The 14,836-nt window shown below is 42.0% G+C and overlaps 1 protein-coding gene across 2 annotated transcripts in view; it reads left to right on the forward strand.

Annotated features, from left to right (window-relative positions):
• Positions 1-14,539, forward strand: part of STON1 (stonin 1) — a 56,142-nt gene extending 41,603 nt beyond the window's left edge. Inside the window, exons 3-4 of one of the 2 annotated variants that reach the window (XM_005212542.4) lie at positions 9,116-9,318; positions 11,506-14,532. In XM_005212542.4, the coding sequence (XP_005212599.2) occupies positions 9,116-9,318; positions 11,506-11,580 (278 nt within the window). In that variant the 3' untranslated portion in view covers positions 11,581-14,532. 2 annotated transcript variants of the gene reach the window in all.
• Positions 14,540-14,836: the final 297 nt, after the last annotated feature.

Consider the following 14,836-nt stretch of genomic DNA (forward strand, 5'->3'; position numbering starts at 1 on the left):
TATAGTCAATCCATGGGGTCACAAAGAGTCAACACGACTTAGGACTTACAGTTTCACTTTTACTTTGAAATAAGACTGCCTTTTATCTTTACCCAAGTTAATTTCTTTTGCTGAATTGACCAATTTGACCATCTTGACAAGTTGTTTTAATTTTAATTAAGCATTGAAACAGTTACTTTTTTTATTTTGCAAAGAAAACAGTGAATCTAGAAGTTTAGAAATTTGAACAGACAGTTCTAGCATTGCATTTATTTTAAAGTAGTGAGTTAGTGATTGGAGAAGGAAATGACAACCCACTCCATTGTTCTTGCCTGGAGAATCCCAGGGACAGGGGAGTCTGGTGGGCTGCCGTCTATGGGGTCGAGCAGAGTCGGACACGACTAAAGCTACTTAGCAGCAGCAGCAGCAGCAGCAGTGAGTTAATGAGGGCTTCCCAGGTGGCACTAGTGGTAAAGAACCCACCTACCAATGCAGGAGACATAAGAGATCTGGGTTTGATCTCTAGGTTGGGAAGATCCCCTGGAGGAGGGCATGGCAACTCACTCCAGTATTCTTGCCTGGAGAATCTCTTGAACAGAGGAACATGGCCGGCTACAGTCCATAGGGTCGCATGGAGTCGGATATGACAAGCGACTTAGCATGCAGGCACAGTATGTTAGTGTGGGTGTAGCGTCATAAAGTAAAAAAGCAAAATTTGAAATTAGGGCTGCTCCCTGTTTTAGTTCAGTTATTTCTAGCAGAACACTGGGCTTTGGAACGAAGTTGGGGGCAGGTATGGAGCATTTGAGTTGATGCATTCATCATTTAAGCCAACCTTTATTGAGTACTTTTTGTATTCCAAGTGCCACATCAGGTGCTGGGGCTCAAGAGAAGTAAGATTGTTTCCTACTTTCAACTAGCTCTCAGCTGGACTAGTCCTTCAGGGAAATTTAATTTCATCGTAGGACCTCCATGCTGTAGACTTCAGAGGAAGCGTTTTTATTTGGGGTAGACCTCCAGCAAAAAAGCCCATTTTTCAAAACGGGCTATCTGTTAGAATAGCCTGCTGTGCTATGCTCAGTCATGTGTGACTCTTTGCAACCCCATGGACTGTAGCCTGCCAGGCTCCTCTGTCCATGTGATTTCCCAGGCAGGCATTCTGGAATGGGTTGCCATTTCCTCCTCCAGGGAATTTTTCCCACCCAGGAATCAAACCCGTGTCTCCTGCATTGGCAGGAGGATTCTTTACCACTGAGTCACAAGAGAAGCCCATTCAGGCTCTACTGTATGCCAGTTAAATCAGAATGTCTTGGGTAGGGGCCCAGGTGAACGTAATGTGTAGCATCTCTCAACTAATTGCAGCTTGAATTATGGAGAGGGCCTGGCAGGTGAGAGACACAGCTCGTGGCTGACAAGTCCCAGGCCCCTGTGCTGAAGGGAAGCCCCTGCTCAGTAGCCCTTTCTGACAGAACTTGCTTTTCTCCTTTTATGCCCAGTTCCCCTCCACAGTGTTCTCTGGACTCGCAGTAGCTCGTAGTTACTTCCTAGTTCCAAGGAATAGCCAGGAGAGCCCAGGCAGGCGGGGAGAGGCAGTGATGGGGTAGTATGCTCACAGGTGTGGCCTCTAAGGGCACCTCCTGGGCAACTCTTAACATGATGGGATTGTCTTCCATGATAGGATCCATTTAGGGCCTGTTTCCTGCCATCTTGATAATGAGGAACAAGTTAAAATTATTCTCAGATTATCTTCCTCCCAGGGAAACAAATTGTCAGGTTTTGAGTATGTGATTCCAAGGGATCTGCTCTCAAAGTTATTTGTGACTTTTATTTTGCTAAATACAAAGGGAAAGATGGGGAGGCAGGCTGGAACGCTGGCTGTAATCTCCTCGGTCCCCAGAGATGTCCCCTGAGGTCTGGGTGATAACCCGACTCCTGTTGTTCTCCTTTAGTCCTAGAGATGGTCACTGGACCCAGAACAGAAGGTCAAGTGTAGCTTTTGCACAGATGTGAAGAATGATTATGCCTCTGAGAGAGGAGCACTGAGGGTTCAGCCTGCTGGCTTGTCTGGCTGGGCTCAGGGCGGGCAAGGTGTGCAGGGAGCCCACTCCAGCTGCTCTGTCTTGGTGCAGCCTAGACCCGCCGGGGCAACCACATTTCTTTTTCAACCTGAGAACCCATGCAAATCATCCTTTTCTGATTTTAGAAGGGGAACAACATATATAAAGCTTCTTGTAAAAATGATCCTGTTCAGAATACTGCATTTTCTCAGAATTGATGGTATAGGTAATCAGTCCATTCAACAAGAATTTAATGGGATGGCTCTCTCATTCACGCATCTGTTGCACCAACACCCACGAAATTTCCTGTAGGTACAGGCTCTGTGCTGGGTGCTCGGGGGACACAGATAGAAACATGTTCCCTGCTTTCTGGAAACAGATGTCTGATGGGTGAGGCAGACGCAGAAGCAGCTATCCAAAGGCACGATGGCACTGTACTTCTTCTCTTGCAGGCGTGTACTACATACCTGGTGGGGACCCCAGAGGAAGGGGCGATCAGCTGCGGGGGGGCGGGTAGGGAAGGCTCTGCTGGAGAGGGGATGCTTCAGCTTGGCCTGTAAGAATCAGTGGGATTCCATCAAGACAGAAACAGCAGAAACACAGGCGCGTCCATGGGGGGATCTTACCTGAGTTTCAGGACTGAGGGGAGAGTTGGAGAGGAAACCAGGATGCGAAGAGTGTTGTGAGCCACGCTGTGGGGTGTGGGGATTGTCAACAGGGCCTCTGGAATGTTTTCAGGCACATTTGTGCACACCTTGTTTTAGAAAGTCAGGCGTACATTGTGGAGGAGAGATTCAGAAGTAGATTAAAGTAACGGGAGGCTGGTAGAAGGGAGAGGGACTGAATAAGACAAGAAGGGGCAGTGGGAGAACTGAGACAAAGGTGAAGGGTGACCCCGAGACAGTGATGGGCGGTCTGTGGGCTCGGGGGGAAGGGAGGGGCTGGGAGGAGTTCAGGGCCTATGGCTTTTACGAAAAGATGGGCACTGGTGCCATTAGCTAAGATAGCCTCTCCTCACTCCTTTTAAAATCTGCTTCCAGCCCTGGCTGCATGTTAGAGTCCTTAGAATCATTAGAGTTATAATATTTAAAATAGCACATATAGGCCTCATCCCCACCAAGCAGACTCCAGGCCTGAAGCCCAGGTATTGGTGCTTGTGAGAGGCTCTTCCACGCTGCTGGCCTGGTAGCTCTCCTGGGAGAACTGTCCTGGCCTCCTAGGCATCAGTCCTCCCTGCTCTCTGCATCCTGTGTCTTTTAGAGCTCCCGTACTACCCTCCCATCTGCATTTACCAGCAGTTGTGCTCACTGAGGACAATTAGAAGAATGCATTCCCAGAGAGGCTCTCTGGACTTGGTCCTGGCCTTTGGGAATTCTTGTAGAGGACTGTCCTAGCACGAGGCTCATGCAGATAGATGTTTTACCAGCATTCCAGCCAACTACATAGTGAGAACTCACTGACCAAATAAATCCCTTGGGATGAAAGCTGCTTCATTCAGATCAGGCCTGTGCACCAAGAGGAGGCCCATTGAGAAGGCAGTGAAGCTGTGACCAGTGGAGTCTGGGGGAAGGGGGGGCTCTGAGCCAGGCTGGGTCTGGACACTTCTGGGGTCACGTGGACTTGTCACGGAGGCTTCTCCACCACAGGGGTGATAGGGGTGGTAATGCAAAGATTAAGAGGCTTCCTGCCACTTTTTTCTTGAGAAGCATAGAAAGAGTAAGGCTAGAGTAGAGAGGAAGGCTTTATCCTGAGGCAGTGCTTCTCAAGTGTTGGCGTGCACATGAATCGCCTTGTTAGAACGTGGACTCTGATTTGGCAGGTGGGGCTCCCCATACTGTGTCTCCCACACATGCTCCAGCGATGCCAAGTCCGCTGGCCATGGGCCTCATGCAGAGGAGCAAGGACTTAGAATGCATCTTGATGTTTCTATACGACTTTAAAAATCACTTGGGTATTTAGAGAAGAGAGGATTTTAAAAGAAGTTCTTTAAAACGTTACCCTTTCAAGCTAGCTTCTGAAAAACCTACACTGTTAGGGAAAAAAAATTTAGAAAAATGGAAACTAAAAAGACTATATGAATTACTTGTACTCATTAAAAACAAATTAAAAAAAAAAATGCCCCTTTCTTGGGGATTTGTGAGATCAGTATTGACTTTTCCTGTTGGTGAAATCACTCGTGATTTTAGGGGAGGTGGGATGTTGGCTCCTTAAATGTCTTTTCTGCCATCATGCCAGTGCTTAATATACCTTTAACAGTGAGTGAGCCTTTCATTTTAAACAAAGGTTGGCCCCAGATAGTTCATTCAGGCTAAGGTGTAAATGACAACAGAGGACTTTTCTTGAGCACAGATTTTGCTGGGGGTGGGAAAGACAAAGAGGAGGAGGAGAAGGCGGTGGATAAAGAGGGGGAGGGAGAGAGAGGAAAACGGAGAAAGGAGGGGGAGAGAATGAAGACAGGAAAACCTTGTTAGCCATAGAGGGTGCATATGGCAGCATAGGATTAGAGAGAGAGGTGAGAATGACGGAGGGTCACTTAACATACGTCTATCTCCACTCTCCTGGTTTTACCAATTTTAAAATATATCCTGCTATTACTTTTTTCTTTGCTGTCTCTTCAGTACATTGGTTTTTCTCTCCTCCTCCACTGGTGTCACCCTCCTACCATTCATTCCCTCCAACTCTCACCAATTCCGTTTCAGATGTAAAATATTTTGCTTCAAGAAGGACTGGATATCTACTAGACCTGAACAGATTTTGTGATTTGTATGCATAGTCCTTAGAAAGCGGTGAGACTGATTACCAAAGCCTGAGAGTGCCCCCTGGTGGTCAGTACTGAGATAAAGAACATGATTTTCCTCTATTAGTTATTCTTTTGTAAATTCCACAAATAGCCTTTCAGCTCCAAATGTGCCAGACTTGCGCTAAGGATAGACATGATACTTTTCTTTATGGATATCAAAGTTCAAAGGGAGTGTGAGTTACTAAACATTGTAGAGTATTTAGAGTTTTAAAAGCCAAGAAAAAATATGTCAGAAAAATGTTATCTTTAAACCTTCTTCTTCTTCTTCTTTTTTTTTTTTTAGAAAAGTGGATAGAAAGGTTTTTTTCCTAAACCTATTTTTGGACTACTAGGTCTTAAAGTTGGGTTATTTTCATTGCAAAATTCCGAAAGAATTTTTCTTTAAAATGTATCAAATTAGATAATCTTTAGTATTATTTTCAGCTCTAAAAGTGTAGAATTCACAGTCCTTTCATTAGCAGAATTACAGTCATTAAATGATAATATTGAATTTATAATCAAAGAGCACTTTGCACTTCTATCAGTACAACTCTCAAGAGGGTAAAGAATCCGCCTGCAATGCAGAGACCTGGTTTCAATCCCTGGGTTGGGAAGATCCCCTGGAGGAGGGCATGGCAGCCCACTCCAGTATTCTTGCCTGGAGAATCCCTATGGACAGAGGAGCCTGGCAGGCTAAAGTCCGTGGGGTCTCAAAGAGTTGGACATGACTGAGTAACTAAGTGCATGGTACGGCTCTACAGCTGTGTGTGCCAGCTGGCTTCTTTAGTCCTCACATCAATCCCATACGGTTCATACTGTTACCATCATCACACCCATTTTCAGATGGGGAAACTGAGGCTCGCAGCGATCAAATAACTTGCGAAGGGTCTCACACATCTTTCAAGTAGCAGAGCTGGGATCTGATCGTGGGCATCCTGAGTCAGTGCTTATGTGCTTAACCACCATGCCATAAAGGACTCAAGAGTGCCTGAATTAAGTTTAAATAAACTTACTGTATCCTGTAGACAGAAGGCTAGAAAAGCTAATGGATTGTGGAATCTCCCCTGGGTGTGTGTGTGTGTGTGTTAATAAAGTTATCACTTGACTACAGTGATCTGGATAGTGTAAGGCAACTCTGGGGCCGCTGTTGTCTTGCCCTACGAGTGGTGGAGACGCTAATCAGCATCTGTTGATGGGTGACGTCTCAAGGGCTTTTATAGCCTTACAATGCTATTAGTCTCTCTATAAGAAGCAGTTGTAAGGCATGAAAGGCAATTTATCTTTTAAGAATTAAGTGAAATCCTTTAAATTCTTGTTTTTGTGCCTAAAGCTATCTTTTGATAGAAATGTTCTTTCTTGCGTCATGTCAGTGGTACAGTAATTTAATCTGGCTTTTGAAATTATTGTTATCTCTTGCATAAGTAAAGGTAGCTACAAGGAATATGTAGATGGAATATGCCAATGCAGGAGACGTAAGAAACGAGCGTTCGGTCCCTGGGTTGGGAAGATCCCCTGGAGGAGGAAATGGGAATGCACTCTAGTATGCTTGCCTGGAGAACCTCATGGACAGAGGAGCCTGGTGGGCTGCTGTCCATAGGGTCACACAGAGTCAGACATGACTAGAGCGACTTAGCACACGCAGCTACATGGAATATGCAGGCACTGTGGACTGGTGGAACAGAATCATGGAACATTCATAGAGTTACTGCAGTGATTACATTGAAAATATTTTTAACTTCGCTGTAACATACATACATAAACACACAGTATATAACCCCTCTTAAAAGTTTTTGTGTATATCTGATATCCTAAGGTCTGGCAGAGAGTCTGGTTTGGTATAGAGTTAGATGCTCAATACATGGCAAAGCAAACTAAGTGAAGAAAAAAATCGTGGAAACATTGAAAGTCAGTATGCCCATCTCCACACTGTACATTTGTTCCAGTCAAAGCTTTGAGGAGGGTAAGTGGGAATTAATGTACTCAAAAATAATGTCCCACTAAAAAAAAGAATCCTTGGCTTAGAATCTTTTCTGAAATGCAAGAAAAAATTCACTAAGTTGAACTTTAAAAAAACCATAATTCTTTATAAAGTGACCTAATTTACTCTGAAATTTTCCTTTGCATTATCAATAAATAGAATGGTAAGAAAATATTAAGAATTATTATCTTAGTCTACTTAACAGAAAGTTTTCTTTTTAAATATGTCTTATGTGCATTGTAGCCCAACAATGATGCTTAATTTAAATATTACTCATCTTTTAATTTAAAAAACTTAGCATGCTTATGTTATTCTATTATTCTGAATTAGAATCACTCAATAGAAGGCACTCACATATGTTCGGTTCAGTCGCTTAGTTGTGTCCAACTCTTTGTGACCCCATGAATTGCAGCATGCCAGGCCTCCCTGTCCATCACTAACTCTCAGAGTCCACCCAAACTCATGTCCATTGAGTCAGTGATGCCATCCAACCATCTCATCCTCTGTTGTCCCCTTCTCCTCCTGCCCTCAATCTTTCCCAGCATCAGGGTCTTTTCAAATGAGTCAGCTCTTTGCATCAGGTAGCCAAAGTTGGAGTTTCAGCTTCAACATTAGTCCTTCCAATGAACACCCAGGACTGATCTCCTTTAGGATGGACTGGTTGGATCTCCTTGCAGTCTAAGGGACTCTCAAGAGTCTTCTCCAACACCACAGTTCAAAAGCATCAATTCTTTGGCGCTCAGCTTTCTTCACAGTCCAACTCTCAAATCCATACATGACTACTGGAAAAACCATAACCTTGACTAGACGGACCTTTGTTGACAAAGTAATGTCTCTGCTTTTCAATATGCCATCTAGGTTGGTCATAACTTTCCTTCTAAGGAGCAAGCGTCTTTTAAGTTCATGGCTGCAGTCACCATCTGCAGTGATTTTAGAGCCCCCCAAAATAAAGTCAGTCACTGTTTCCACTGTTTCCCCATCTATTTGCTATGAAGTGATGGGACCAGATGCCATGATCTTAGTTTTCTGAATGTGGAGCTTTAAGCCAACTTTTTCTCTCTCCTCTTTCACTTTCATCAAGAGGCTCTTTAGTTCTTCTTCACTTTCTGCCATAAGGGTGGTGTCATCTGCATATCTGAGGTTATTGATATTTCTCCCGGCAATCTTGATTCCAGCTTGTGCTTCGTCCAGCCCAGCGTTTCTCATGATGTACTCTGCATATAAGTTAAATAAGCAGGGTGACAATATATACAGCCTTGACATACTCCTTTTCCTATTTGGAACCAGTCTGCTGGTTCCATGTCCAGTTCTAATTGTTGCTTCCTGACCTGCATATAGGTTTCTCAAGAGGCAGGTCAGCTGGTCTGGTATTCCCATCTCTTTCAGAATTTTCCAGTTTATTGTGATCCACACAGTCAAAGGCTTTGGCATAGTCAATAAAGCAGAAATAGATGTTTTTCTGGAACTCTCTTGCTTTTTCGATGATCCAGCAGATGTTGGCAATTTGATCTCTGGTTCCTCTGCCTTTTCTAAAACCAGCTTGAACATCTGGAAGTTCACGGTTCACATATCGTTGAAGCCTGGCTTGGAGAATTTTAAGCATTACCTTACTAGCATGTGAGATGAGTGCAATTGTGTGGTAGTTTGAGCATTCTTTGGCATTGCCTTTCTTTGGGATTGGAATGAAACTGACCTTTTCCAGTCCTGTGGCCACTGCTGAGTTTTCCAAATTTGCTGGCATATTGAGTGGAGCACTTTCACAGCATCATCTTTCAGGATTTGAAAGCGCTCAACTGGAATTCCATCACCTCCACTAGCTTTGTTCGTAGTGACGCTTCCTAAGGCCCACTTGACTTCACATTCCAGGATGTCTATCTCTAGGTGAGAGATCACACCATCGTGAATATCTGGGTCATGAAGATATTTTTTTGTACGTATGAACTTGATATAACTCTGAATTTTTTGTCACTGTTGTTGGTCATTGTTTTATTTGAATAATTAAATGAAATATTTAACTTTCTTTTTGAAAGAAGAAACAGCCTACTTCTACTTGAAAATATTTTGGGAGTTAACATATGTAACTATATAATGATAAATTGCACTTACTTTAAAGCTAGTACTTTAAAAAATGCAGTTAGATTCCCCCCTCCCCAATTAGTGCAAGATTGTGAATTTTGAAGAAATGTAATTCAATGGAATTCACAGCCAGAGTGCTAATGGAAATGTTTATTAAAGAGAGAGATGCGTGCCTTTTACACTCATGAGAAATGTGCACTGCCCATTGAAATGCTTTGACTGACCTTTTGATTTTTTTTCTTCAAGGTCCTGATCATCCCCATTGTTTGTCTTACAAACTAGAACTTGGATCAGACCAAGAAATTCCCTCCGATTGGTATCCATTTGCTACTATTCAGTTTGGGATCCTTGATACCACTGCTTCAAGGACAGAGGTCAGGTCTCTGGGGGTGGAGAGTGATGTCCAGCCTCAAAAACACATTCATCATCGGGCTTGCTACAACATCCAGGTACATCCCAAAGCCCTTGGGGTTAGGATTGGACTTTTGAAGCTGTGACCTGATTTGGCTTTAGATTCTTGTTTGCCCTCTTAAGTAACTTCCTGTGTATGTATGTATTAGACCTAGAAAAGAGCCCAGTTGTGGAAACTTGATGGTCACCAGTGAGCCTAGTTCTTCCCCTCAGTTCTAGAGAACATTAGGAACCTGAGGACAGTGCCATGTACTTAACTCAGATCTCAATGAAAAACAGGGCATTAAAAATAAGTTTACATTTCAGAAGCATATTTGTAATAAAGGTTTTATCAGAATAACATTTCCCAAGATGTGTTCTATGCGACATATGTCCCATATAATGATCTAAGAAAAAAATAAGTTGGGGAATGCTATCCACTTAATGTTGAACAAGGAAGTCCTGCAGTAAAGAAACTTACTAAACTTAGCTCAGTCTCTCCCTACTTGCCAATTATGGAGTCTTGTCTCCTGTAAAACACCTATCAGTATCTTCTGTAATAGTATTTTGTGGTGCACTGTTTGGGGAAATGCTGAGTTACTGTGTCACCACAATTTTAAATGTTCACCATCAGCTCATCTGCATTCTTAAGCCGGTTGAATTAGAGAGTGATGTACACTTGCACTTGTTCCTAAGCTTGCTTTTCCTTCTCAGCTTCAAAGTTAGTAGTTACAGAAATAACCTCTGTCACACATTTCCCATAGTATCTTGAAATGGTGTGATTATATGATATCATTAGCACCAACTAGCGGTTCTATAATATAGTAATCTAAGTCTGAAATTTTCTTTATTTTGGACTGTCTGTTCAGAAGCCTGTATGTTCGGGTCCAGTAATGTTTTCTGTATTGGTAAAACCAATGATGAGTGGGTGCTATTCTGTGCGTCCCTTCAAAACCGAAGGACTGATTCGGCAGCTGGGAATTGCCCTGGATGATGCAATATGCCACTCTCCAGGTCACATCTCCTTCCTGGGGCAGCCTGTGTCCAATGACTGGTGGATCAGGGGTCTAAATGCCCTTCTGCCTCAAGTTTCAATAACCCTGCAGGGCCATCCTAGCTTCATCCCTCTCTGGGGATTGGCTAAAACCTTTACTGTGACTGCTTTGTAGGCTAACCTCTCTCCCTTCCTGTTCTGCCCCTTTCCCTCCCCTCACCTCCCTCCCCTCCTTCTCCCTTTCTCTCCCCTCCCCCTTTCTGTGTCAGTCAGGTGTTGACCCCAGGAGCTCTCCACAGTAAACTTTCTGCACCCCAGTCTCCATCTCAGCATCTGCTTCTTAGGGAAGCTGACCTGTAACACTAGGCATCTAAGTGTTACGTGTGACTGAAATGTGTGTCGAGTGCACATGGAGACTTCATACCATCTGCCGTTCCTGGGATGCGCCAATTTCACATAGTTTGTAGAGGACCACTCAGAGTTATATACCAAAGTCTCTTTAGCTTTAATGGCAGTCGGTTTCAAAATGTTATCTTCCATTTAACAAGTATTTATTGAGCAGTTTCAAAGTGCCATCTGCTGCTGTAGATGCTGAGACACAAAGGTGAAGTCCCTGTCCTCGTAAAGCCTACCTTCTAGTGACAGAACAAAAAGTAATCAGTCAAAAAGTACCATAATTTGAAGTATTGACAAACTCTAAGAAGAGAATAAAAGAAGGTCACAGGATAGAGAGGGATAGAGGGCTTCCTCATCTAGAGTGGTCCCGGAGGGACTCTGTGAGGAGATAACGTTTGAAAGGGTGAGATGACAGAGGTGAGGGACAGGTGGATGGTTTGGCCCAGATGGGTTACTATTGTAAACTAGTTTGTTTTAGTTAGAGGGATGATTTTGGGTGTACTCTGAAGCTCAGGGAGGCCCGAAGCTGGATGTATGATACTTGGGGGATATAACTGATCACATGTCTAGCTAGATTTGTAAATGTCTTATCAGTATGTGTATTCTGTGTACACCTGTGTTTGAGAAGAACCTTTGTCCTCTTCAAGATTTGACCCTAGAGGGAAGGATTTAGGAGACTTGTCCAGAAGGAGAGCACTGTGCCTCACTTGGGAACGGGCATGGCAGGGTGGAGGGGCTGTGTTTGTGTGCAGAGGATGAGGTAGCTACAGTGCTTGCTGGTTTACAAAACAGAACTGAAGTGTTATGCCATGTTGCATTCATTAATGCTTCCTCCTGTTTTGCTTTTGCGCAACAGGTTGAAATAGAAAAGAAGTGGATTAAAATCGATGGAGAAGACCCGGATAAAGCTGGTGACTGTGTAACTCAGTAGGAGTAGCAGGAGTCAGTGATGATGACCCACTTTGCAAATACATAATTGACAGAAGCCACACCAAGTCCTCTACTGCTGTGCAGTGGGAATGACAGACCCACTGGCCGTGTTTAGGGGAGTTTAGACCTGCAAGCGAACCAGCTATCCTTTATGCTTTTGATATGTTTGTGCCCCAGGGGTTTGATCTAAAATGTGTCTTGAATTTTTGTGATATTTTTATTTCCTAGTAGAACTCAAAGGCACTCTTCTCCAGTGTGTGACCTCACAGCCACTGGCCAAAGCATTTTTGATTACTTGGGGGCTGATTGTTTTCCACTCTGGGTTGATGCCATGTTTATTATCCTCCAGCCCCATCTCTTCTTATTAAGTTAGCACCTGTTCTAGAGGAGAAGGCAGTTGAAGGAGACATAAACCAAAGTACTTAATTTTCCCTCTTGCTCTTCTCTGAAACGTGGCTATTGTAGAATGATGTGGAAACCACAGGCTAAAATGGAGATGTGGAACTCTCTCTGATTCTGAATTATTTATCTTCCTGTCTTGTTATCACATTGGTGAGTAATCATCAGCTGTATTTGGTACCTCTCTTTCCCCCGTGGTATTATTATTTTCAAAATGTATTTGTGTGCTGATATGTGCGGCAAAGACACTAGTTCTGTTACTATGCATATTTTAGTACAAGTCACTGAGACATACTGCCTTTTGCTTGGAGAGATTCCTTTCAGAATGAAATCCTAGTATGGACACTAGTTAAAATATTAATGTATGTTAAAAATGAATTTTCATAGTCCATGAATATTGCTTCTCAAAAGTGTAGACTCTAAGAATGTATTTTGATAAAGTATTATTTGTAATTAACACAAGCCCCTCTTAAGTAGAAGTCTGAATCATGATTATTTTATGCTAGTCCTGCTAACATGCTATTTATGCTAATTCTGCTTAATTTAGAGTGATTTTCTTTAAAAGATGAGCAAAGTGAAAGATACTAGATTATTTTGTCTACATTTCTAACAAGTGATATTTCTATTTTTCAAAGTCAGATAAATGTTTGTTTGTTTTTTAATGAAAAAAGTCAATGGCATTAGCAATTATAATTCTGTTTATAACTTCCTTTAAGTGTTTACAGTGAAAAGTCAGACTTTTAAATTTAGGAAATCTATGTTCTAGATATTTTTTTAGTAGGAAAAACATGGAAAAAAACATGATATTAATACACCTTCAATTTATGTTGATCCTTAAATATGATTAGGAGATATTTTTCTCTATTTACCGGATTTGTTTTGAGTCAAAACTGATATGACAGTATTCTTCCAAACAACATTATCTGTTGGCCCTCATACATTTTATTTAATGTTATATTACATTCATTTTAATCTGTTCAAAATGCAAATTAAAACAAACATTTATGATGGTTTGTATCAATCAGCAGATTTACTGCTTTTCATTATTTTACTGTAAAGGCAAAGAATGCAAAAGTTGACTGTTAAAATGAATTGGTATTGCTCTTTTTAACTTCACTTGATGTGTTGCTCATAATATCACATGCTTGAGACTCGCTATAGATATATACGAGAGCAAATCTGTGTGTGCATCATATAAAAAAAATTCTACCATCCTGACTCACCTGGTGTGGCACATTCTGGAATGACTTCAATCTGCTCAGAGCAAATATGGAGGCAGGCTGAACTTGGTGCTGCTCCATGGTCCCAGGGACGGTAACTGAGTTAATGACTGCTGGTCCTTTCAGATCTGTTTTATGGCATCCTGCCCATAAAGAACTCAGAGTCTTATTCGGATGAACTTAATGAATATTTACACCTCAAAGTAATTTCAGCATAGGGTCCAATTAATCACCCCTCAGGCTTTCCAGGTTGCCAGCATGTGCCGGCACCTCACTGCTGGAGTCATTTATTCACCAGCCCTCCAGCCTTCAGACGCATCTCAAGATTCAGTGCTGAAAATAATAACAAAAAGCTGACTGAAGCCCAAGTTGAGTTTTTGTGGCAATGCAAAGGGTGATGGTAGGAACAGCAGGGTTCTGCAGCATAATTGTTCATTTGCACATCTATTAGGGTCCTTAAATATTCATTACTTAGCATTAAATTAACATTCTTTGTTGGGTGGAGAGAATTTTTAATACAGTTCTTCTGACCTGAGCTGTGGCAGAAGGTCAAATGTGATCTTGGTGCTCTAAGTGAAAAATCAGGTAGAGTCCACTTAGACTTACAAATTAAAAAGTAGAATCTCCTTTTCCAGAAAGTAAATGATGATCTTCAAAACAACAATGACAAAAACTCCTTCTTTTAAGGTCAGGAAGGGAGGAAGGAAGTGAATGAAGGAGGAACTACTCCTTACTAGCATTTTAATTTAGGTAATTTATTTAGATCAATGCTTTATGAGCTTGACCCATTAGGGGTCTTTTGTATAATTGACTCAATGGCAGACTTCCAAGCAGTTGGCCAGTTTGGGATGGGTTGCTCTGCTCTAATTGGTCTGGTCTAGTTGCCTTACCAGTCAAAGGATCGTATTAACTCTGTAAATGAATTCCATGGCTTGATGGTTACCTGATCAGTTGTACAAATCTGAATTTAAGGACATTTCCTTTTTTTTTAATGGGACTAGAAATAGTTTATCCATTTAAAAAGAATGGAAAAAAAAAAAGCCCTCCTTAACATAAATAAAGGCTGGCATTTTGACCTGATTTCTGTGTTAGGTAATTGTAGGGTTTTAGTTCCCTTCATTCTGGGTTTGTGTTTTGATATAGACCTTTTTCTCTTATAAATTCGGTCAGGAGGCCTTCCTTAATAATGACTAAGTATTATTATATCTTACTCAAAATATGATTTTATGTCGTCAATACAAATATAAAACATATTGAGCCTTAATAATCATGTAACAAAGTATTTTGTAGATTGCATATTGATTTTTTAAAAATTAAAGATGTATTTCAAATGATTCTTGATATGCAATGGACTTATATCTTCTTTTGCAAGGTCTGGGGCTGTTTTTTTAAGGTATGAAATCCATTTCAATAACCTTAAACAATTGACTCTGTCAGACAAATGCATGCTTACATGTGTATATGCTCAGTTGTATATAACTCTTTGCTACCTCGTGGACTGTAGCCTGCCAGGCTTCTCTGTCCACGGGATTCTCCAGGCAGGAATACTGGAGTGGGTTGCCACTTCCTTCTTCAGGGGATCTTTCCGACCTAGCGATTGAACCCATATCTCCTTTCCTGCATTGGGAGGTGAATTCT

The sequence above is a fragment of the Bos taurus genome, chromosome 11, assembly GCF_002263795.3.
Source record: "Bos taurus isolate L1 Dominette 01449 registration number 42190680 breed Hereford chromosome 11, ARS-UCD2.0, whole genome shotgun sequence".
Classification (NCBI taxonomy): domain Eukaryota; kingdom Metazoa; phylum Chordata; class Mammalia; order Artiodactyla; family Bovidae; genus Bos; species Bos taurus.